Here is a 25,693-nt window from a genome sequence, read left to right on the forward strand (position 1 = left end):
TGTTTGTGTACGTGTGTGATGGATGGCATGTGTCTCCAGCTGGGGCTACTGTCTCCCAGTCACCCTAACAGGAGCGGTAGGAGGACAAGGCTAGGCTGGATAACATGGGTAACTGTACATATCTATTCCAACCTGTTCATGTGTTTCCTTTCTGTTCATCTCTTTGGTTTACTTGCATCAGCTTAATAGACGTGTCAAATTGATTGTGATGCAGTAAACATAGAGTCAGCTTATCATTGTCATATGTAGATCATTGTCTGATCTATTATGCACAAAACCTAGCCAGTGGTTAAAAAAATGTATTACAAAAAGTAGGACATTTGCTTTTGGTCATTTTTTTCTTTGTTGTAACAATGGCAATAAATCTTATACCTAAATGGTAAATAGTGCTTTTCTACTTTTTCTGAGCGCTCCAAGCATTCATGGGTTGAGCAGCGCAATTGAGTATGTGGGTTATACCCATGAAAAATCTCCCAAATCTTGTGTTCTGGTGCCAAACAGCTCATTCTGCTATTGACTCTTGCTTGGTGTTGTTCATTTGATTGGAAGATTGAGGTTCGAAGAGACAAGAAACACTGGTACTTTAAGAGCTTTTGTCATAAGAGAGAAATGCTGGTTGAAGAATGGGATAGCGGTGTGTAACCAAGCCAGAGCAAGACATGGCAGGCTGTTGGAGCCGTGCATGGTTCTTTCTCATGCTGCTGAGGACCTTATTCATTTAAAGCATTTTCCTTACAAGCCTGGCACTATTTAAGAGGAAATAAACAGGCTTTCCACTGGTATAAGATTTATTGTGAAGAAGCATTGTTACAACAAAGAAATTGACCAAACATAAATTTCATTAGAAGTTTATTTGATGATGCTGTAATGCTGTGCTTTAGCATCGCATAGTTTTATTTAGCCTTACCTGAGACAGGTCATCAGCAAAAGCTCTCCTTGGACCACTGTCTTAGACAAGAACTGGGATTCTCCAGGTATAGCCTTGTACCTACTGCCATAGCTTCGACATGGTAGCAGAACAGGAAAGGAGACAACATGTGTGTCTCTTTTCCATTCCTGAAAAGAACTTTTGATTCGTTGTCCTTGGAGTACTCTGTATGTCATCCCTTTGTAGGCCTGGCTGCTTTCTCATGGTTATAATGCTGATGTGTAGAGGGAACAGTTTTCCTGCGTGGTTAGTGGAGGACCCTGTCTTGCAAAAACTAGCAGAGTGGTCCCAGAGGTAACAATCAGTCAGCTCTTTCTGTTAAAGAATATCTTGCCTAGGACAGATAGTGGTGCTCTTTTGTTGATAGCCTTTCTTTGGCAGCTTAATGAGATTACTACCTTTCTATTCTTAAGCAGAGACCTACTCGATTATACTCGATTGATGAATAAACTACAAAACCAAATCACCAAAAAAAAACACCAAACATGTCCAAATATGGTTACTTTTGTCTCAAAAAAGAAAGCAAAAGTGATAATGCTGAAGCTTCAGAAACCAGTGGGTGACTATATAGTGGTTATGTCTATCATCTGGAGTCCCAGAGCCATAGCTTTGTAACTCTTTCCATACTGATGATGCCAGTGACTTTGTTTCTTAGATGTTCTTGAGTTTCTTTAGGTCGCGACATGAAGTGTTGCCTCCACCCCCCCCACCACCAGCAGAGTCCAGCTAAAAGATAAAACACATTTACTTCAACGCTTCTCCATTTATGAAATGCACTGTCAGAGCAACTTCCTGGGTCATTTTCACTGAAGTGCAAAAAGCACCAGTCCCATAAAATGCAGCCAACAGATCAGCATTAGATGATGGCGTTCCCCGTCCACCCCCACCAGCCCTACTCTCAACGCTGAACTGACATAACCTACTTAACATTACCCTCCCACTCCCTGTCTCTCTGCTCATCCACGCTAACTGATTTAGCTCAGACTCAGACTTTCCGTCTTCAAAGGCAGTGGGTGTATTAAAATATCTTAATACCAGGGTGTATCTGACCTGCAATCAGATGGGGATGCACTTTGTAAATGTAAGCTCTCTTTCGGGGTTGCAATGGTTGGAGAGAGGGGTACTGTTATTTCCATAGAATCAGTCTCGTCTTACATCATTTAAGATTCTTGCAACACTTGAAGGAAGCTCATGAATTATACATACTTTTCCTTTCTTTTATACTTTTAGTGTCTTAGTGTTTGGTCTTTCTCTGAAGTGGGTGGTAAATGATATAAAGGGCGCTACAGATGGATGCATTTGTCATTTGGTTTATCGTGAGATTAGACCCACTGCAGAGACCCATGGTGGCACTTCTCTCCATAACTGTACTCAGCAAGGCAGATTAGCATCTCATTAAAATGAATTGGTCTAAACATCTGTCATTTCCTTCATCCCTTTATCTTGTTGTTTTCTCTGCTGGAATTGTTTCTGTTGTTTTGTTTCCAGTCAGTTGCATAAGCACTGAGAGTGATGCAGCATTTTGTGTGTCGTTGTGGAAAATTCTGACAGCCTGACAAAAAAAAAAGCTTTTATGCAACAGAAGTGTAACTGTACATACAAAACTCATAAATCTGTGTAAACCTATGTTTCAGTAGACCTTGTCTTTATTTAAGTGTCCAGTTTAAGCACAGTGCTGCCTCCTGACTAATGCTTTAAACGTGGCAGCACTACTAAATTCTTTTTCCTTTGAATCCATAAGATCAATAATTATTTTGTTTCCACAGACTAACTATTTGATCAGCTTTTGTTTACTGCAACAAGACTGGGTCATATCATACTACACTATACAATGAAGAATTATCTGTTTGCCCAACCACCGAGGATGCCTCCTCAAACTACTGGTTGTTTATTTGAAACTGATCTGTCTCAAAGTGCGATAAAGAAAAGAAAACACTGAAAGAACTTGTATAAAGTATAATGTATAAAGAAGTGAGAGGTGGCTCAAGACTTTTGCACTGATCAGGACTGAGGTTAGAACTACCATCTACAGCCACACACAGCTGCTCAGCTGTTAACTCTTGTCATTTCTCAGCTGTTGTAGCATCAAGTGCTTGTGATATACAGATATTTTGTAAATTAATTCAACATTTTCTTAACCACATGCTCTAAACATAGTAAATCCTTCTTCATTTCTATCCTCAGAAAAACAAAACTTATTTAACATAAGCTTTTTGACTTTAATAATTTAGTAGGAAACGGCTTGGATATCCTTACAATCCTCTTCCTATTGCTTTGGCATGTAAGGAAAGTCAAACATGGGTGCTATATGTTAAAGCAGATGAACGATGGGAGGCTTTACACTCCCCTCCATTTCCAGGATCATGAGGACAGAGTATTGATCTGAGCACGCTGTCGGCCTCACTGAAAGCGGAGCTTTAGCAAACACTGTTGAAATGAAGCAGGCCTAAACGCGCATGCATCATTACGTTTCTCTCACCGTGTTCTTTTTGTTTACGAACACCTATTAACTCTTCACATCTGTGTGTGTGCGTCCAGGTACTGAAGCCAGTGGTCAGTCCTGAAGTCAACCATGGACTGGGCAACAGAAGACTTATTAACTTTAACCTGTCAGGTAGGCTGCTTCACTTCAGCTACAGGACAGTGACTTGTGTGTAACTTTACTAATGTGTATATCCAAACTATAGTATATAGTAAAAGTTCAGCTTCACAAATCTGACATCTGGCTTCCTCTGCATTCCTGTGCCGTTTAACAAAACAGAAGATACACAGAACAGCTCGTCGTGAGAAAACAGTTTTACCAACTGCAGACACTCCACAGTTGCCTGTGAAGGTTAATAGACGGTTTAAATAAGCCGCTGCTACACCCTGAAGGTTTTGCTGGGAAAAGTCAGCCAGTGCTCAGCTGCAGAGAGAGAACAGCATGGTTGCACATCCCTGTGGCTCATCCTCTGGAGTGAGTACATGCAAAGTAATATCGATATAATCCAGGCAATTTGGAATAACTGGTTATGTTAATCCGAAGCATTTTGTTCATCACCAAGTTAACAGCTTTCTCAGCTAACGCCATTATGTTCTTGTGACAGTTCTGACAGAGGCTCATGCAGTACGTTAGGAACAATGTTTTTATGGAGGCTTTACAATTTCTAACAGTAAGTGACAGTCGTGCTGCAGTATGCAACGCATGCATTACTTCAGTCTTCAGCCACTGGAGCCAGTACAGTATCTCAGTATTTTCCAGAAAGCGGATTCAAAGTACTTGAAATGATACATTAAATCATTAAAAGATGTCATAAGACAGTCGTAGGAAGTCTGTCTGTGTCGCTGTTACAGTGCTCAGCACACTATATGACGTTCTTTCAGCACTAGTTTCTAGGATGATTTGAACTGGAATTACTGGACACTGCATCAGCCTAATAAAAGCTGCATTTTCACTGCACTCGTTTGCCTTTGGGTCCTCAATACTCCCACACTTGTTTTAGACCTGATGTTTCTAAACACTTATTGCCATCTCCAGGATTTCCAAGCTGAAGTTGGCTGAGAGCAGAAAGCTGTTTACTTGGTGTTCAGGATTAGTCACTAAGCTAACATGAATGTTAGCCTGTTGTTATTAGAAAATGGTAAGATTAACTTCAAAGTGTTCTTCCACATTATCTAGATTATATCTATATTCAGAAATACACATTACTTAGCATATACTGACTTCAGAGGATGAGCCACAGCATGTCTCTGTGCTCTCCATCTGCAGCTGAGCACTGCCTGATTTTTCTCTGCAGGGGAACCTCCAGGTTATGTAAATCATATATTACCTTCAAAGGCTACTGTGCAGTGTCTGTAACTGGAATGTCTGTTTTATTAGAAAGAAAAAATGGAATACAGAGAAAGCCCAGATATTCCAGTTTTCCACCACGGTTACATTTGTGAGTCTGTGCAAACCCCCAGGTGAGCCCGTGACCTTACGTTGATGTGTTAATGGTCTCGTGTCGAGGCAGTCTGGACTTGTTGTAGTGATTTCTCTGCTGCCTATTTGATGTTATTTTAATTTGGGGTAACTCAGACGTGTCAGCCCTCACTCCTTTCTGCGGTTATGTAATTCATGTTTTTTCCCCCTTTGTAGTTTAAGACCAGACTGGGCAGCCTGCTGTTTTATTTTTTCCAGAGTAAAACCTTTATTTGTGCTGGTGCTATAGAGGGGAAGTCTCCCAGCCGTCCATTTGTGCTGATTTTTAATTCTTAGAATGTTTTTAAACAATGTGTTTTATGCTCTGTCACACATCGAGTGTAAGCGCACTGTTGGGATTTAGCTAAAGAATAAATGTGGAAAAAGCCTCACTGTGGACTGCTGTGATGTAATTGTGCTGACGTGTAGATCAGTAAGGCTGAGGGTGGGCTAAAGCTGTGAGTGTTTCCAGGAGCACAGCAGGGATCAGAAACTGAACATGATCTCTTTATTCAGAGTAGTTTGTATATCTGTGGTTTTGTCTGGTGAGAATCTTTCTAAACGTATTACCTCTAAAAATACTTAGTCTAAACAAGCTGTAGCTTTAACTAAATGAACATCGGAATCATAGACTAATAGAAACCAGACACACGTGTGTCTTCCCAATTTTACAAAACTGTGTGTGTGAATCTTCAGACCTCCAGGCAGTGGGACTGAAAAAGGGGATGTTCTTCAATCCAGACCCGTACCTGAAGCTGTCCATTCAGCCCGGAAAGCACAGCATCTTCCCGTCTCTGCCACACCACGGCCAGGAGAAACGTTCCGGAGTGGTCTGCAACACTGTCAACCCTAAGTGGAGCACAGAGGCAAGCCTTCGCAATTTCTCTCCTGTGTGTTGCTTGCATGCCATCTTTAGACTCTCAGAGTGTTTAAATGACAGTATCAGTATCCATCCTTGGCCTTTCCTGCAAAATGCAGGCTTAAAGCTGGAAACCTAAAGTCAATCACATGTTTTGAGTAAGTTTGACTTAACCAGGAGGAAATGTGCATTCTTTAAACAGTACACTACTTCTATCACCTCTGGCTTTAAAAGCAGCGATTAAACAGCATATTCGTAGATGCGTTTTGTTGGGAGCATTTCAAAGATGGAAACACCATCACCTGATCTACAGTCTAATCTTCAAAGATTTACTTCATAGAGATATTTTCGCTTGTTTTTATATTCCATTCTTTTTAGCTTTCACATGTCTCCATGTTTGATGGTATTCTCATCTAATGAATGCTGGCATAAAGGCATTGTTTCCTATTTAGACCAGATTGTGGTGGTTCATGCACAAGTACATGCTGTTTGTGTTTGTGATACAGACCAACTCTCCTTAGAGAATGTCTGCGTTAAACTTAAGCTTAGCCGCCAATACAGTGCATAACAGCAACAAGTGTTTTCTAGTGCCATGCTGTGAAAGATGGAAACAGCTTTCGTTAAAGGCATGTAACGATCCCTTGTTTATTTGTGCTGCTATAGATTGGTGGTCTAATCAGGATATAGCCTGCCTCTTGCTGTATGACAGCTGGGATGGGCTTCAGCCTCCCTGACATCTTAAAATGGATGCTGCTAAACAGAAGGACCATTCAAAACAAATTGAGGACCTTATTCCTAAACACGGACCAGAAAACTGCACTAATTGTGTACAAATTATGCAGGAAACCGTCCCCACCACAGACTCAAACATGACAAACCTCTCATACCACCTATGCAAGAGTCAAGTGAAAGAATATAGAGATAGTTTACGGATGTGACGCAAAAGAGAGCCGTCAGATGCTCCAAATAAACCTTAGACTTAAACGTTAGAACAGGCTTTTCGCAGCACACCGTGTGATAAATACAAAGAAAACATATCTAAAAATATATAGTTTCATGCATCGGTCAAAACACTCAACTCCAGGTACACGACGCTCAGCGGAAAACACTTCACACAAGTCAAGTTGCCAGAGATTCACAGAATTTACAGAAAATTGACTATTTTGTGAATTATATTGTTATTGGCTGAGAAATGTTTTATATCGGGATATGAGATTTTGGTCACATCGCACAGCTCTATCATATCGGTGTATTTATGTTCCCAGCAGGTGCCCGAGGTCTTGTGACCAGGGCTTGCAGGCCAGCACACTAGATTAAAGAAACCGTGACAGAGCCTTTGTTTCTGTGGCTCCCAGACTCTGGAACTGTCTCCCGTTGAGTTTGAGATCTGCAGACTCTGTCAGTTCTTTTAAAAAGCTCATCTTTTTAAATGTTTTTTTTTATGTTCTAGCTTCTGTGAAGCACTTTGTGATTTTATCTTGAAAGGTGTTACATAAATGCAATTTCACTTACTTATTTATAATTCATCCACACACACATTCACACACTGGTGGAGGCAGCTACAGTTGTAGCCACAGCTGCCCTGGGGCAGACTGACAGAAGCGAAGCTGCCATATCGCGCCATCGGCCATCACCAGTAGTAGGCGGTAGGTGAAGTGTCTTGCCCAAGGACACAACGACCGAGACTGTCCGAGCTGGGGCTCTGACCAGCAACCTTCCTGTTACAAGACGAACTGCCAACTCTTTGAGCCACGAAAATTTAGCATTACTGTAGTGATAATAGGAACTGTGAAGCTTACACATTCCTTCCAGTGACAAAATGTCAGAATGTTATACCGTTTCCACATGATGTTATTTTTTGCTTTAAGTTGTTATTAATGGATTTATGAACAAGGCTACTGTGTGTAACCCCAGAGGAGTATTAGAGCTACAGAGAAGCTGTTTGACCACAAGGAGACACAAAGTGCCTCAAGAACTGATACAAAGGCACCCAAATTACAAAAACAAATAAAAAAAGGATTGTGCAATTGTAAAAACAGGCAAACATACAAGGGAAATATGACCAGAAACCGCAGAAGGCAGTGAAGAAAAATGTATGCAGTTAAATGCAGAACGACTGCAAATAAGCAAAAAACAAAACAGGAACTGGATGGAAGTAAAAATAGATTTTAAATGAACACAAATGGATGCGAATGGGATGTTCAGAATGTCTGCAGAAAGACACGAAATCATCATTACTGGATGGCATATAACACGAAAGACAATAAAATCATTTAAAAAAAAAACAGTGAAAAGAGACAGAAAACCAGTATGAGAAGAGTCAAGTCTGTACAATCAGAAGCAAAATGATTCTGAAAAAGCTCAAAGGTTTGAATCACACTGACTTCACATAATCATTTCTTCTTTTTTGTGGGAGAAACTATTTCCAAACATGCACTAAGTTTAGTCAACCTGCTATTTTCAGATAACTAAATGCTTCTGGTCTTATTTTCAGTGATGTTTGAAGAAATGTAGCCTGAAAATCTGTTAGTTTGGTTGAATCATGACGGGTAATACAATAATAATACAATGAGCAAAATTTAAGTTATTCAAGCAAATTCACTGTCTGGATGGTGTACCACAAAAAAGTCAGGAAAATAAATTCTATTAATCATTAATATTATTAATGACTTGTGGCTATGTGGTTAACACATCCACCTTATACATAGAAGATCCTAAGTAAGGAGACGAACCCAGTGTCATGGGGTCAAGTGAGGCTAATGTCTCAAGGTTAGCATCAGGAAGGGCGTCTGGTCTAGAATCTGCACCAACTCAAAGCTGTGGATACATCCACTGTGATGACCTCTTAAAGAAGCAGTTGAAAGTACCAATGGTAAATATAAAATGGTAAAGGGCCTGTATTTGTACAGCGCTTTACTTAGTCCCTAAGGACCCCAAAGCGCTTTACACTACATTCAGTCATCCACCCATTCACACATACTGGTGGTGGCAGCTACACTGCAGCTGCCAATGTTAATAATAAACATTTTAGTTCTCTGAAAATCATCCAAAAGGCCCCAAATCAAAAACATGGTGAAGTCCAGCACCTGAATTAGCAAAGGTGAAGCATGGCCAATACCAGCTGGCTCCAACTGTCACATGACACTGTGTGGCAGGCAGAAGGTGAAACCCAATACAGGACTCTCAAGACGAGAGTTTAACTCTGACTAGACAGAAACCAGGAACTGACTGTGTGACTAATAAGCTGGAAGCAGCTACAGTTATACAGCTCACACAGGGCACACAGCAAGCAGGACGACACAACAAAACAAAAACAGAAGCAAACTGAGGGTTTAAATAAAGATTAGGCCAGAGTGGAGAAACTTGGGGAACACAGCTGAATAGAATCAAAATTCTCTTCATTCCCCAAATTGTCGTATTATATAATTTCTCTTATTGTTGAAACAACAGAAGCATTTACAAAGCAAAATGTCCTGCTGCGCCCCGTACAGCACCAGAAAGGATAGTTAGGGTGAAATCAGTGTAATCCATGAAAATCGTGTTTGCTTTGTGAAAAGCAAAAGCACCTAATTATTGTAGACTTGCTGGAAATTACTCTACAATCTGTTGTGGACAAAGCAAATGAGCGGCATAGGAGGAAAACAGAACACAAAAAATGTAAAAAACAAAATATGACGTTAATGTTAAAAGAGTCCGCTACATTTAATTTCCCCACTCGTGCAAAATATATTATGTTAAATCTGTTTGTTTGTTTTTTAGATTCATTCCTTTGTTTTTGTATCCAGACATCACAAGCAGGGAGTAGCTCTAACAGAGGAACTGATTATATGCCCTTGTTACGACCCGGCTCAAAAGCCACAACATAAAAAAGGAGACGAATACCAGAGTGTCGGTGAGCAGAGGTTTTATCTTAAAATGGAAAACCAGGTTGGCTAAAATGGTTGGTGCCACCGAGGCAAAGACAAGCGAGCTCTCTGGGAAGCTTGCCTCAGGTATGCTTTTATCCACACCTGACTAGGTGTGGATAAATGAGGTAGCCAGATATTTGACATGGTTTAGGGACTGCATTGTGAACAATACAAAATGTGAATAAGCAGTAACCATTGTTTCAATAGGAGATTATAAATGAGGTGATGCCAATCAGCACTGTTCTGTGCTTAAGCTTCTACATGATCTGGAATAGAACAGGCATAACTATGCTGTGACCCTGTGATTTGTGCACAAGCTCCACTGATCGCAGGATGTCCTGTGGCACAGTCTCTATCTTTATTATGTCCCTCAGGAGACTCATACAGAGATTTAATGTGGTGTCCCAGTTGACAGCATCCACTCAGCTCTAAGTCACTTTCCTTTTTCCAAACTGATCCCATTTTGAGCGAGCTGCTCAGCTTGCTTGGCAGTGATGTACTGTGTCAACTCTAATGGAACATGCTGGCTCATCCAGCAGACTTTCCATACTGCAGTCCAGCACTGCGCTGTATGAGACACAATTTTGAATCAAAACTGAATGTTTAATATGGCTTCCTGTCTGTAGAAGCAGACTCTGTTGTTTACATAAAGGTGTGCAATTCTCTGTTAACAGATAATTGTGTTTTAAAATGAAGCCTGATTAAACTAGAGCAGAAGCAGAGTAAGAAACCATTAGTAACAATTAAAGGTTGAACTAACGGCTAAAAAGTCAGGCGAACAGAGGTTGACCTGAATGTAACGGATTTAACGTCCAAGTCAATCAACAAAACAGGCTACAGAACATATACAATGGCAAGTAATAAACTAGGGATGTAAGCAAAACAGCAAACAATAGAAGAAGGATAGAAGCAAATGACATGAGCGAACACATGTAACTAACAGTAACTTCCAGGCCATGGCTAGCTGCTCACAAAAATCCACAGCTTCCATGAATAATGCTTTTAAACAGATCCAACTAACTGTGGAGGAACTGAAGAAGTAGTAGACAGGAATGGAAGTCAAGATGAAAAACAGGTGGAGGACCCAAGAGCAAAGAGCCTACAATACACAGTTAAAACACTGAAAAGAACTGAGGGCTGTAACAAACACTGGCAAGTTAGCACAATGACACTGGAAGATTGTGATTATCTACCACTAGACGGAACTAGGCAGTCCATCTGCTTGATGAACTGTTCTTGGGTCAGGATTGTTAGCTAATGGCACCAGCGCAAGAGCGAATGTTGTAAGCACTGTGTGAGGAAGTAGAAACATACCCCTACATTCACTTGAATTTCACACCTAACCTGGTGTCTAATGTTCTGTTGCCTAGCGCTTTAACAGTGACACTGTTCATGTCTATAAAACTGATGATTGTTTCCTGGCAACAGAAAAAGAAAAAAAATGAATTAAGGTGTTTGTAAGAATCTTCTTATTGCAGATGTTCATCAGGGGAAACAAAGACTTTAGATGCTACTGGAAACTTTGGACCCTTCTACTCTCTCCAGAGGTGCAAGAGATTGCCCAGGAATGGTGGCACTAGACAATGGATTTGTCAGTAGGCAGTGGTTTCATACCTATAGATCTGTAGATCTATCACATGGCAGTTTACACCTGTGAGAAATAAACCAACTTTGCAGTACAGAAACCAAAGTTACCTGGATAAGACAGTACAGGCCTCAGGACAGGAGCCCAGTTCATCAGTCACATTAAAGTGGGACGATTAGCCTGCCTGACCAGGCAAGATTGCTAATTTTGGCTTGATTCTAATCAATTAACAAAAAACTGAGATTAAGGTAATTAATCTGGCTGCTGTCCGTTTGCCAGCTCCTTAACATTCACTGTTTTATAACCACTCACTTTAAATACAGTGGACAGCCCAGTGAACCTGCTCTGTATGACCTTGTAGGGATCAATGGCCTGATGTCGAGACGCTTCAGCTCCTCCTGCGTGGTGGATTTGTGGTGCTGAAATGAAAAGAGCATTTTTTTGGCTTGAGGTGAATGTTGTTGTGATTTGGAGCTGTACAAATAAAATAGAATAGAATTGCCTTTTTTTTTTGTGAGACTCAACCTCTGTACGCTGTCAATCAGAGATGAACCTAACCATGGTGGTGTTATCGGTAGACTTGACGATGACGTTGGTTGGTTTACAGTCATAAGTGTACAGGGTGTACAGAAGGGGGCTGAGAACGCCTCCCTGCGGGGATCTGGTGCTGAGTGAGAGTGGGGGAGAGAGGTGGGGCTGACTGAGTGAGGCCGGTTGGTTAGGAAGTCTTTGATCCAGGAGCAGGTGGCAGCGGGATCTGAAGGTGGTCCAGTTTGGTGGTGAGGATGTCTGGGTTTATAGTGTTGAACACTGAGCTGTAGTCCACGAAGAGCATCCACATTTAGCTCTTCCTGTTCTCCAGATGGCTCAGCAATCTGTGAAGGGTGATGGTGGTGGCATCCTCCGTGGACCGAGTTGCTCTGTGAGCAAACCGGTGGGGGTCAAGGGAGGGGGGTGGACAGTCTGTCAGAGCTGGGGGGCTCTGGCCTGGTAGTTGGTGAAATGCAGAAGGCAGCTGTGAGCTCAGCCTAAATCTTTAACATATAACTCTGAAAGATGACAGACAAGGAGGGCTGAATTATGTGAAATTTAGAGTCAAGGATTTGTGGGATTCTTATTTAAAAATACATGAACCGCAGCCCTCATAGCGCTGATAAGTATAAGCCTAATGGATGGATGAATGACCCAGAGCAACTTTACTCTCTACTCTAAAATACAGTACATTCAGTATATACAGTAACTATATATACCTTGATGGCGTTGTTTCCCTTTGAACTTGGGTTCTATGAGCTATTTCTGCTGTGATAAAACAGGTAATTATTTACACGATACCCACATTACCCCACATCCACCTCCCGTCCATCCTGTGCAACCCCACTGGCACCTTCCTCTGCCTGCTCTTGTAAATGATTCACTCGTTCTCCATTTAATCCTCCTCATTTATCTCTCTGCACTAGGGATGGGTACCGGTGTCCGGTGCCATGATGGCACCGGTTCTGACATAAACGGTAGTAAGCAGACCGAAAAGCAGCGCACATTTCGGTGCTTTATTTCGGTGCTTTTTTTTCCTGAGCTGTGATACACTTCTAGCCAATCATTTTACGTTTCCGAGAATAGTAGGCGGGCCCAGGTACGTACGTTCAGTTAGAGCAGAGCTACAGATTAAAAATGCCCAAGGCGAAGCGGTCAAAAGTCTGGCTGTACTTCAGAGCAAAATATGCAAACTCAGCAGCCTGCAACAAGTGCTTTAAGCTGATACTGTGATACTGTCAAAGGAGGTAACACCTCAAATCTGATGAAACACCTGGCGACGCATAGCGTTTTTTTTAAAAGCCCAGAAATGCACCGTATTTGATAGCTTGCTGCGAGACCTCACACCGAGCGCATCTACTGCGGGTGTGGTGCCTGTTATCGGACCGGAGTTAGCAACATCCCCCAAAAACACGAAGAGGAGAGTCCTGGCCCCTAGCCCTGCCAGTGTAGCAGAAATGATGAGGATGATGATGCAGCAGCCGTTCTTCTCTGCGTGAGTAGCTTAATGTTGTTCGTGTGTAATTTACGTTGAGTACACTAACCACGTTATTAAATTAATGCATGTAAGGTGAACTAGCAAACATCATCGTAGCTACATGCGGCTGTCCTCTTGTTTGATGGCAGATACTCCCTTCACCCTGGCCAAAAAGGCTAAAATGACCAAAGAAAAAGTGGGAAACAGCTGAACATGAGAGGTTTTTGGACAAAGTTTGTGTTTTTTCCATTGTTTAAGCACTGCTTCCAGCCAAGAGTGATACCATATATGCCCCATAGCTGCAGAAAAGGCTAACATTGTTATCTTTTTACAAAAAACAGCTGAGCATGAGAGGTTTTTGGACCAATTTTGTGTTCTCCATTCTTTAAGCACCGGTTTGAGCACCGTTTGAGCACCGGCACCGTTTCAAAAGTACCGATTTGGCACCGGTATCGGATAAAACCTAAATGATACCCATCCCTACTCTGCACACAGATTTCCACAGCTAACTCTTTTTTTCCCGGTTTTCATTTTCCTGCATTTGCCACTTCATTTTATCCCATGCAGTCAGATCCATTTTACATTGTTCTGCTCTCATTTCTTGAGTGAATATGTTTTTCCTTCTGTCCTTCCCACAAAAGAACTATCAGGGACACACAAGAACACAGTGAGTGAAACAGATCGGAAAAACAGCAGCCAACATGATCAGCACTTTAGTCATTGTCTGAGACACTGGCAAGGGTAGCAAAGCAGATAGAATGTAATGTAGCAGCCACAACACATGCACACGCACACACACACACACACACGCACGCACGCACGCACGCACACACACACACACACACACACACACACACTAATCCAATCAAACTTTAGTGTCACCCCTTCAGGTTTCATTTCATCATGTCCAACTGGACTTGCAGGGAAAAGGAAGTTGTAGCCTGGAGCTTCCAATCACCTAAACACACATGGATATACAGAGACTTGGCTAAGATATTAAGAGAAGGAAAACCCAAAAATGTAAAATCTGCTGCTGAGAGAGAAGAGGGAGAATAAGTGTATATGGATGGTACTTTACAAGAACACAGCACCGAGCAAAAACTACTGTTCCTACATCGTATCCTGTAGTCTCAGAACGTAAATGACCTTGTAAATAAATGTTAAACAGTAAATAAAAAGTAAAATGTTTATTTATGCTATTTAAACAGTGAAATTAACTTTTTTCGTAGTTAATAGTTTTATCATTTTTCATTAAGGGCTGGTTTTAATACTTGTATGAAAACCTTTTGGAGTCAAGGACTGGCTAATGTGTAGAGTCCACGGACATCAGCAAGTGTTATTTCCTTTCTTGACATGTTCTGCCAGCACGCTCCAAAGAAACACACCCTTGTTTGCTGCTAGTTTTGACTTCAGTGACTTAAAAGCATGCTGTGGTTGTTAAGATCATGTGAATGGCTTAAAGGCCATTAAAGAGAGCATTTCTTTGCTAATATATACCTAAAAAACCCTGCCCTTTTCTGGATGCTCCAAAACTGATCAGAAATGCAATAGTATGGTTGCAGAAAGACCTGTTCTACAAGGTTTTCACAGGAATTATTCATGTGGGCATCTATTGTATAGGAAATTAGGCATTTAGATTTACACAGTGAAGTCTTAGGAATTCAATTTTAAGCATCATATTAATGAGTTTGTTGACTAATCTGACACTAAAGAAGAAACATTTCGACCACTTACAGATGAAGAAAATAATGTTGATTAGCTCATAACTGCTGTATAAAGACACTTGAGACCATCAGTGGAGAAGTACTGGAACAAATGGGTTCCATGATGGCTGCACGTCTCAGCTTGCAGAATAGAAGTGCTGCTAATGCACTGATGCCTGAGTCCACGCTTCAAAGAGTCAGAGTTGTTATTCTGGCGTGAGCAAGGTCAAAAGCATATTAAAGACGAAATGTTTCTACTCACCAGTATATAAAGAGTTATCAGAGCTGCAGTTTCTTTATACTTCATCATGACCATCATGAAGTAAACATTAGAAATACTCTCAGAATAAAGGCTTCAAACAAGCCTATTACACCCAAAAAAGGGTGTTTTTGGAGCTCCTTGCATCAGAGCCTCAGCTGCAAATTATCCTACTTTAAAGAGTGAGGAGGCTGAAGTTAGTCCGAATACTGTCTGAAGCATCAAACACTGAAGGCAGAGCAACATATATCAGCTAAAACATTAAGACCACTAACAGATGAGGTAAAGAACACTGATTACTTCGTCATAATGCAGGTTGTTATTGGAAATCCTTGGTTCCTACTGGAGCAGGGCGATATGACCAAAAATATTTATGACGATATACATCTGAAAATTTGCAATAACGATATAACTGACGATATAATTGACATTAGACAAATTACTTTACAACTCCACAACTTTATTAGTGCAAAAAAACCCCAAAAAACATCAATGTATTTTCACTTAAACAAGCAGCTGTTTTTTATGTGCATTAAAGTTATATACAAATGTAACAGTGCAAATGCAAATTCCTCACTGACAGTTTAACCAAAGGGCATTTCCAGTGGAAACTGGCCGACATATCCTCAGCACAACCAGGTATAATATCCACAAAACTTAAAAGAGGTTATACACACACAATACGGTAATATTATGTTGAAGCACAGTCTGCTGCCCTCAGGTGAATGTATGGCTATTCACCCTATGCAGCGAGCTTAACATAAGAGGAGATGGTTCCAGGAACGACAGGACACATCGCTTTGTCTTTGTGTCTTTAACGGACCGTTTTTTCCTCTTTTAATTTGTAAGACTGTGAACATACAGTAAAATAATACGTAAGCATCAGTATCAACATATTTTGTAAACAAAACAGAAGTTAGCAACATAGCTTTCCTTATGCTTTACATTCATCACTAACATCTTTCCTTATACGTTCAAATAACCTTTTAAGTAACATGAAAGTAACAAATCTTACAGAAAGTGAAGTTAGACATTGCTTACTTACAGATTATGGCTCAACAAACTCCCCAACGATGTAAACTGAGCTTAAAGTTGTGCAGCTTGTTTTCTGCTCCATGCATTTTCTCACACTGCCTGTGTGAACTTTGCCTGCTGTTTACAACACATCACCAAAGGGGGCAGTGTAGTGCACACCAAATAACCAAAGAAGAAGCCACAAACTGAAGGGGTAATACTGCCCACTATTGGGAAACCTGAGAAATGCGCCAGCCAAAGAAACCCAACAAAGTAACAACCGAGGGGCAGAATACACAGTATGTATCACTCCGCGAGGCTCCTGCCTACGATAGCCGTAATGCTCCGACAAGCCATCAAGCGGTGCGGCTTCGTAGCTCAGCAAAGTCGTACTAAAACATTTGACAGATTTTCGAGCGCCGTGCACATAAAATAGTTTCGAGGTCAGTAAACACAACCAGAGTTCATACATAAGGCACACGGGATTATAAGGGGCTCTGTCGATGGTCAGAAAAATCAAAGGATTGATTTTAAGTGTGCCGTATTTTCCAAAAAACACGGTAATAACGACGGCCCGCTAGCCTGCGCTACCAAAAATAGTGCTTTGTTGTGTATCTGAGGGACGAAAGCTAAACCAGTTCCACACCACTGAAGCTGCAGCATTTTTACTAACCAGTTCTGGTTCATCCGTTTCATTCAACGATCCGCTTTCGCCCTTCTCATTCTGCGTCGCCGCCATGCTTTTTCCACCATGTGCATATGAAAACAAAGGCAGTGCGCATGCGCGTTTTACCCATATTCTATTGCGATATTTCATTTTCTTGTCGTTGCCCAACATTATACCAGTATTACCGTGAACAGTGTGATATAGCCCAGCCCTAATTCCTTAGTATTAGACTAAGACCATTCTCTTTGCAATGACAGGCCCTAGGTACACAATGCACTTTCCACACTGCAATAACTGCTTATGAATTGCTTGAGGGACTCAACAAAGTCATCTGCCTCATCTTCAAAACACCCAGATCCTGATGAAGTATATCATCAGAACAAGGCTGATGCCCCATTCCACAGCATCCAAATGATAAAGCCCCAGTGCCAGACACCACTGTGATCACCCAGAGGTCCTATGTGCATTCCCCAACAGGGCAAAGCCTCAGGACAATATTAGGCTGGTGGTTTTAATGTGCCTGTTGATGCCCATTACTTCCCCATCATAATAATTTCAAGGAGTGTTAACCTTAAATGAAGACGCGGACATAAGACAGGATTTACAAGAACTCTGAAATGCAGGTGAAGACAGAGACAAGGAAAAGAGGTCTTTGTATTGACATTTGAATAAAATGTATAAATGCAGAAGGGAAGTCCCATCATGGGTTTGTTGTTGTTGTTTTGTTCTTTGATAAAAACCAACTAACAGGTTTGTGCCAGTACTAATTTAAGCATTTAACGTTTTTGGTGCCAGAAATTCTGAAGCTTGTCTCAAAGAGCTTTAAGCTGCAATCAGTATTTCCCTCTAAAATCTATCTTGGTAAGAGTGAATAAAAAGCTTTGGAGGATTTGGACTCTCCAAGCAGTGTATAAGAAGCTTGGACAGTCATCAGAACCCCAAAAGAGAAAGATGGGGAATTGGATTCTCTCAAATAAATAAAGTACAAATAACACTGAGGAAGAAAAATAAACCCCAAATTAGGCACGCTAAGCTACCAGGAAATGTTTTGTTTTGTTGTTGGTGTTCTGCTCATACCCTTCATTCTGCAGGCACTCCATTTACTCATGCTATGTTTGAATAGCAAATATAAAAACCCAACAAGTTTTCACAGTTATCTTGGTGAGTCATGAGGATTGATGTGCTGGCACTGACTCTGGTCTGGTCTCTTCAAGGGTTGCCAGATATGTGTTGGTTTTAGGTGTATGGATTAGGGCAGTTTGAGTAAGTGCGAGCAAAGAATTCAAGAATTGGCACATTTAAGCACAAAACGGTGCTGGTTTAGATTCAACACTCAGACCCAAGTCAGTCTACAGAATATGGACATCTCATTTAATAATATATTCTTGTTTGCCAAATTTGGATGATCAAGTTTTTTGCCTGCTTTTTTTCCTTTTTTATAGTAATTCCTGTTAGTGCTTTAAATGCTGAATGCTGTAAATGATTGCCTGTGTTACATATCACACATCCAACAAGAAATTGCTCTGTCCTCTGTTGTTTCTCCAGAGGTTTAACTTTGTGTCCCTACCCACTGATGTCCTGGAGATTGAGGTGAAGGATAAGTTTGCCAAGAGCAGACCAATCATCAAGCGTTTCCTGGGGAAGCTCTCGGTCCCGGTCCAGAGACTGCTGGAAAAACATGCCATCGGGTAAAACACATTTATGAGGATTTTCCCTGTTTAAATAAATGCAGCATGGCTGTCATCAGCTCAGGGGTTTGCTTGTGCTCAATGGTTCAATCTGTAGAGCTGTAAAAGTTCTCCTACATAAACTGGCCCACACAGGCTGTCCGTGAGGTAAATGATGTGGGTGGTTATAGCTGCTTTAAAAGCCATGTAACAGTCTGATTTTAGCTACTATGTTATTTTTACTTTTTTTTTACTGTATGTTTTTACCGAGTTTCTCCCTTCTCTCTCATTTACATACCCTTTCTAACTGTCGCCTGTCTCTGTGTTGTCCCCAGGGATCGAGTAGTAAGTTATTCCTTAGGTCGCAGGTTGCCTACAGATCATGTCTGTGGCCAGCTGCAGTTCCGCTTTGAGCTGACCTCCTCCATTCACCCAGGTACACCAGGCTTAATGCTATGTAGTAGTATGGACAGTTCACCTTGAATTAGTAGCTGTAGATTATGTAAGAGACTGAAAAGGACTTGGATATGCTGCAAGATTTATTTTATCTCCATAATACATTTTATAATATAAGATTTTAAACTGCTACTAATGTAATGGCACAACCATTGTACCCAGTTGCTGCCTTCAAATGGAACTTATACCGGCGGTTAATGTTAAAGTAACATCCATCAAATGTTCCACTGTTGGCTAACTAAATGATGTTTAACCGTACTATAGCAACTTTTGCACTGTGTGGTGACACTTCAGTTACAGGCATGCATTTTTAATTTCTCTTTGATATTTGGGCTGATTGGGTCCTGATGAATATAAAAACAAACAATTACCAGATGAGGATATTCGTTTAAAACAGTTCGATAGAACAGTAGCAGTATAATGTCCTCATAAGTGCATATCAGGCCCTTGTAGAGCAAAATTGAGTATTTTGGTCTAAATAACCCAAAATGTGATGTTCACATATGTGGACGCCAGGTTCTAGGAAGTTAAAGAACATTAGCTGTACCGCACGGTCTGTCGTGTTATTTGTCAGATGATTCAGTAAAAAATACTGCAAAAGGCACCAGCAGCTCAAAGTTTAGTCTCTAATTAGCAGGTAAATCTTTGCTCTGTATCAGAGGCCACACACCCAGTATTTCTCTGAAAAATTTGTGATTTCACTTAAGTCACTGCACACTGAAGACAAAGCTCAGTTTGAAGGCAGCAACTTGAAAATGAAACTTATGAAACAGTGATGAAAGCGTGTACCTTTCTTTCTTAGACGATGAGGAGGTTTCCTTAGTCATAGAGGCGGCCTGTCCTGAGGGTGGACACGCAGCAGATGTCAACCATGCTGCTGATGCTCCCGATGATGACACACTGAGCGTGGGCCCTGACATGCCTGATCTTCCCTTGGATGCTCCTCCTGACCCTGAGACTTTACCTGAAGCAGCCTCCGCACCCAAGGAGGTCCAACCCGCTGAGAAGGAGCAGGGTGAAGCGACGTCACAGGAGGAGCAAGGAAGTGTGGAAGAGGAGACCACGGTGAGAGAGGAACCCTTGACTCCTGAGCCTCAGGTGGAGCAGGCGGAGGGAGAATCTGGTGAGCAGCAGCAGGAGGGAGGAGAGGAGGGGCAGCAGGAGAAAGGAGATGTGGAGCAGGGAGAGGAGACTGCAGCCCAAGCCGAGGAGGAGGTTACAGCAGAAGGAAGAGAGGCTGTGGATGAAGCACAGTCAGAGCCACACTCTGACTGTGCCGTAGCAGAAATGACTCTCGATGAGGCCACTGCTGTGGAGGCTCCCCCCGAGGAAAACACTGCACCCCAGGAGGCTCCTGTAGGCCCAGCTGAAGGGGCCCCGCAGGAGGTTGGAGAGGGAGGGGAAAGAAGCTGTGCCCCCTGCTCCTGCCAGTCTCTCTTGTCGAACTACAACTCCAATGCTCATTCACGCCGTAAAACCCGCCCCTGCTCCCTCCCGGTGTCAGAGCTGGAGACGGTGATTGCCTCGGCCTGTGGCGAGCCTGAGACGCCACGATCCCACTACATCCGGATTCACCACCTCCTTCACAGTCTTCCCTCGGCCCAGCACAGACCGCCCAGCCAGGAGGAAGAGCAAAGTGGGGAAGGAGTGAATACAGACAGCACTGTGGAGACAAACAGCACATCACCAACACATAAAACCTCCAAAGAGCAGGAGGGGCAGGAGGATGATGAAGAAGAGGATACATCACAGTCACCCTCTCAGGTAGGGGCAGTAATGGGCTGGTTAGACACTTGCTAACAAACAGAAGATGTTGTGGAGTCATTCTTACTATGTGGTGTATGCAGTGGAGCTTCTTAAGCTGGAGTTCCCCCAAGAAGTGTTGGCAGTACACCTGTTTAGCACATATAGCATGTAAGCTAGCTTTTCTCGATCTTCTGTGCTCATACTGTCTCTTTGGTTTAGTGTTAGCTATAAACCAAAATGATCCAAATTAAATTGTTCCAACTGAATTTGAATAGCGTGCTGTTTATGAGACAGGGAATTGCCCGGTAGCACTGAGATCAGCTGATGTGCTGGGATTGCTCACACGATGCATGATTTATTTTAGAAAGCTGTGGCAGCATAAATCCTGTTCTCATTCTGCACTTAACATACTGAAGGGCTAACCCACTCATTCACTCTGATTCACCTCTGCTGAAGAGTAATAAAAGATCTGTGTCTTTAAACTCGTGCAGGTTCTGGGGTGTCCGGGCCCCTGCTGTCGGCGCTCACTGCCCCGCAGCCTCTCCATTGAGCGCCTCTCTGAGCTGAATCAACTTCTGGAAGGTGAAGGATTTGGAGGAGGCCACACAGCAGTCAGGAGGATCTCCCCTTCCTGTCCAGAAAGCGAGGAGGGGGATTCCAGCAATGGAGGAGGAAGGAGGGCTGGCGGCAGCACCCACAGAGCTCCAGGTGAAAGCGAGTGCGAGTTTTGTGACACCTCCTGCTACAGCACCTCGTGCTACAGCACCTCCTGTTACAGCACATCATGCTACAGCAACTCCGGCTATGAGGGGAGGGGGCGGTTTTGCAGCCACACCCGCCTGTCTTCGGTGGAGAGTAACCGGCTCTCCAGCAGCACTGTGTTCTCCTCCCAGGAAGAGGAAGATGAGGAGAGCGCCTTTGAGTCAGTACCTGATGGAAATCACGGCCCTGACGGAGAAGAGCAGGGCGGGGCAGAGAGGAGGACGGGCAGATGGAAGGAGACCAGGAGCGGAGAGCAGGGGGATCCAGCTGTGGCGGGGCCCAGTGATCAGAACAGCATCGGTGAGATTGTCTCAGAATAACTCTTTCACCTCCAGCTTTCAAATTAGACTAGAACACTAGGCAAGCAACACATTCAGCTTCGCAGGAAGTTACCTTACCGGCCATATATAAAGTGAAGCTTTTCCCCCAATGCCTACCATGTTGGCCTATTCTTATAGAGACAAATACGCTAGCTCACGCTTCTCTAAAGCTTTCTTGTCTCATTGTCTGGCATGAGGAGAAAATTGACTTTCTTTTTTGTTGTTTGGCCATTTCTAGAATGAAATTGAACCCACAATGATTAATTTCCAAGACACTCAACTGGATGTTTTTTATGTTTCTTCTCCTTCTTTAGTCAGTACGATGACTTTTAGCTGTTCTAACACTGGTGTGTGGGTCCCTCCCATGGCTCCAAAAAAGCTCTGACATATGGGGAAGTGGAAATCCAGGGGATGTCCTGTTGAGCGTGTGGAATGATGGAGAGAATCATTTGAGATCTGTGAGTGTTGAGATGGGTCTCTGTGGATTGTCTCAGGCTCGTGTGCAGAGGTTCAGTCAGCTCAGCAGCTTAGGTTCAGCCGTGTCATGTTCATGAAGCATTGTTCTTCTGGGGGTCATAGCTGTCATTGGGGGGGGTTGTTTTCATGGAGCGGTGCCTCAATGTTCAAGTGAAGCCCAAATGAATACATGTTCCTACTAATATTCGTTTTAGCCAATTTAATGTAACTTTTTATCTACCAGGTTTTCACCGAAGGCTTCTGTTTACCTTCTGGGAGATTCAGGCTCTGCTTGTTAATGGCCCTCACTTTACTTCCTCAGAAAGGAAAATTCTGAAGTGACAAATTATTTAAGTATAAGCTGTAAACGTATATATTTAAGTATAAACTGATTGACTGTGTTTGACTGGATTTTTTTTACTATGTTGGTCATTTTTGTATATTTGTATTTTTTACATGATGTTGCCTGTAGAGAGTGAAAGCTGGATACACACACAGTTTTGCAGAACCCTGTAAGACTTCCTTTTACTAAAATGTTTTCAAACCCTCTGCAGAGTTCGATAGCTGTCTAGTTTTCTTCTTCCTGCTTGTTACGATTATATTCTTGCACACAAAGATTGTTTTTCCCCCCATTTTGGATTTGAATGCTCTTGGCTTGAATCTGCTTTTATCACTTCTCTGATATTTAATTTGGTTGTGTGATTATGGGAAACCTTTAAGTGTGTTTGGGTTTTTAAGACTTGGACCAGTACTTGGTTATTTATGCAATTTTCAGAGCTTGATGAAACCATGGGTTTCTCCATCCAGATCTGAATTTCTGTCAAGTGTGGGTGCTGTGTCGAGTTTGTGTGAATGATCTACAAAAACATATATGGGAAGATTTTGTGTGTGGGTGTTCAGCCTCCGCTAGCATGATGGAAACTGAGCAGAAGACCAAATAAACAAGAAAGTGAATGAGTAGTGCTGTGACAAGAGTGGAGTTTCCTCGGTTGCCTCTATTAGAGTGACTGTAACTAGCTAATCATAAGGTTTGATCCCTAGCTCCTTCGGTCTGCATGCCAATGTGTCGGGCAGCTTAGGATAGAGCATTCATTGTGTGTGTGACTGGATGAATGAGGCTGTAGTATTTGTGATTTGAGTGCTTAAATTGGGCAGACAAGCAATATTTAAACATAAGTCCATTTGCCATTTATTCTTGGACCAAGTTTGTGTTGGCCTTGTGGGTGTGTGTTGGACTGCTTACCTGTTATAACAGATGGTTTGTTACCCCGAACCATCTGGACAGTTGTCCTTGGTAACTCTTTGGAAAAGGACAGGCAGGTGAGTAAATGAACCATGTGTCATTCACAGGCTCTTACTTTCTATCTCACTTTTAGAATAACCACATCCACAACAAGCATGCCCCTGCACGTCCACAGCAGCTATCTGTGGGTGAACTGTGGGGCTGTGTGGGCAAAGCAAACCCACAGGTATCCCGTTTTGGCCCCAATTGGAGGCAGTCCAGCTTCAAAAACCATGTGGACCCCTTGTAGGCTAGCCCATGTGGCTCCCACAGCAGTTTTACCCTTTTGCGGTTTAGCCCATGCAGGGCCAATGTTAGTTTTACCTGCAAGGTCCCCATCATGGATTGTTGGGTCATTGAACCATAGGACCACATAAAAGATTGAAGTCGCCACTGTAGTATCCCCTGGTAGTTTGTGATGCCATGTTATTGTAAGGCCATGTTGATATTTTGAAACTGGATGTGATGGAGAGGAACACTGCAAGCCTATACAGGGGTTAAAATGGAATTTGGCAGGTGGAGGAACACTAATATCCAGTGCAGCAGTACAGAATGGCGGGAAAACAACAACTTTGAAATAAGACATAAAATCTGCTTTGTAAGCTCCAGCAGATTTATTTTCCTTACATATGGGGATAAGCTGAACTGTGCTGCTGCTCTTAGGTTTGCTGGTCTTTGTGGGTGTAACTGAATTCTATAACATTTAAGCAGACAGATCAGCTTGAATTCAAATTTATGTCTGCTACCCTTGATTTAACATTGACCATGAGCACCACAGGCTGCTTTGACAAGTCCATTGTAGTACATTACTGTTAACTTTATTACCACACTTCAAACTAATGCTTTTAACTGGCAATAAACTACATTAAACTGTCATGTATTCTCATTTAACCTTTCAATAACAAAATTATATTACTTAAATTTGTTTTTTCATATTTTTAAAGATTTGAAAAACAATTTTAACTATGCCAGTCCTTAACTTTGAAAATTTCTAATCTTTCTCCTCGTTCTCTCTCTCTTACATCTGATCACTGATTACTGTCCTTGGCACACTTTAACTTCTGGGAAATCCAGCCTCTGTACCTTTAACTCCCAAGCATATTGTGTTCCAAACTGCACAAAAAGTTTGTGTTTTGTGGTATTTGTTGAGATTTTTGAAGCAATTATAAACATTACTTCATATGTGCTCACTCACTTCTGTAATGCTAGTCACCTCTGTGGTGAATTTCCATGATTAAAACTTTACTGCCATCTACCAGCATGAACATCAGCAGGAAGAAATGTTCCTCTGTCTTTATTGAACTGCTCGATTTGATTACTTATTAATTGAAGGTGCCAGAATGTTGTTTCGGATTCTCCTGGTTTACTTTAACTTGTGTGCTTTTGGAACTTTAGACTAGTTTTATTATTAAAATCTGCTTTTCCACTATAGAAACTTTATAGCCTGTAATTGGAGCTTTCTATAATCTCAGCCTATGAGAACCTTTAAGGCAAAGGTGATCCGTCCAGCTTTGCCTTCCAACTATATTTTACAAGAGGTAATGATAGACATTGGCCATCTCCACCCTAAAGCCCAAGCACTGAAGCCTTAAATCATCTCACCTCTCTTTTTTAATGTATATATATTAGTGCTGTCAGCGTTAATCTCGTTAAAGTGACGTTAACGCCATAACTGCATTAATGTGGCAAATCTCAATTAACGAGTTACACACAGTGATGCATATCATGGCCTTCCGTCACAGTCCTACCTCAACAGTGATGTTTCTGTGTTTTGCAATGTATGTACAGCCAGTGTGTACTCATGTTAAAGACATTTGATGCCTGAGCATCAGTGCTTCTCCTTGGTGATCAATGTTTCTTTTTTAGTGGAAGGAAAGCTTGCTCATTAATGTGATAGCATTTTATGGATTACATTTCCCTCAGGCTGACTCCAGCTAATCCTATCACAATCCCATCTCAAAGCATGCTATGTCTGTTTGCACTTCGCATTAACACACATTTTCCTTCATCCAGACCACATACTCACTCACCATTTTACCATTTTACTAGCTGATGGAAAAGCTGTTAGAGACTATTTCAAAACAGTCTCCAAGTAATAGTAACTATATATATATGTAAATGGAGACAGCGTTT

The 25,693-nt window shown here is 42.0% G+C and overlaps 1 protein-coding gene across 1 annotated transcript in view; it reads left to right on the top strand.

The window, feature by feature from the left end:
• hecw1a (HECT, C2 and WW domain containing E3 ubiquitin protein ligase 1a) overlaps positions 1-25,693 on the top strand; it is a 71,873-nt gene that overhangs the window by 23,439 nt on the left and 22,741 nt on the right. The window contains exons 5-10 of the mRNA XM_085361898.1: positions 3,467-3,542; positions 5,565-5,734; positions 18,417-18,559; positions 18,874-18,974; positions 19,797-20,758; positions 21,232-21,802. Of these exons, the coding sequence (XP_085218024.1) occupies positions 3,467-3,542; positions 5,565-5,734; positions 18,417-18,559; positions 18,874-18,974; positions 19,797-20,758; positions 21,232-21,802 (2,023 nt within the window). The remainder of the gene's footprint in view (positions 1-3,466; positions 3,543-5,564; positions 5,735-18,416; positions 18,560-18,873; positions 18,975-19,796; positions 20,759-21,231; positions 21,803-25,693) is intronic.

Source organism: Diplotaxodon limnothrissa, linkage group LG9 (genome assembly GCF_057381915.1).
Source record: "Diplotaxodon limnothrissa isolate DT_005_m linkage group LG9, D_limnothrissa_male_GT1.1, whole genome shotgun sequence".
NCBI classification, from domain to species: domain Eukaryota; kingdom Metazoa; phylum Chordata; class Actinopteri; order Cichliformes; family Cichlidae; genus Diplotaxodon; species Diplotaxodon limnothrissa.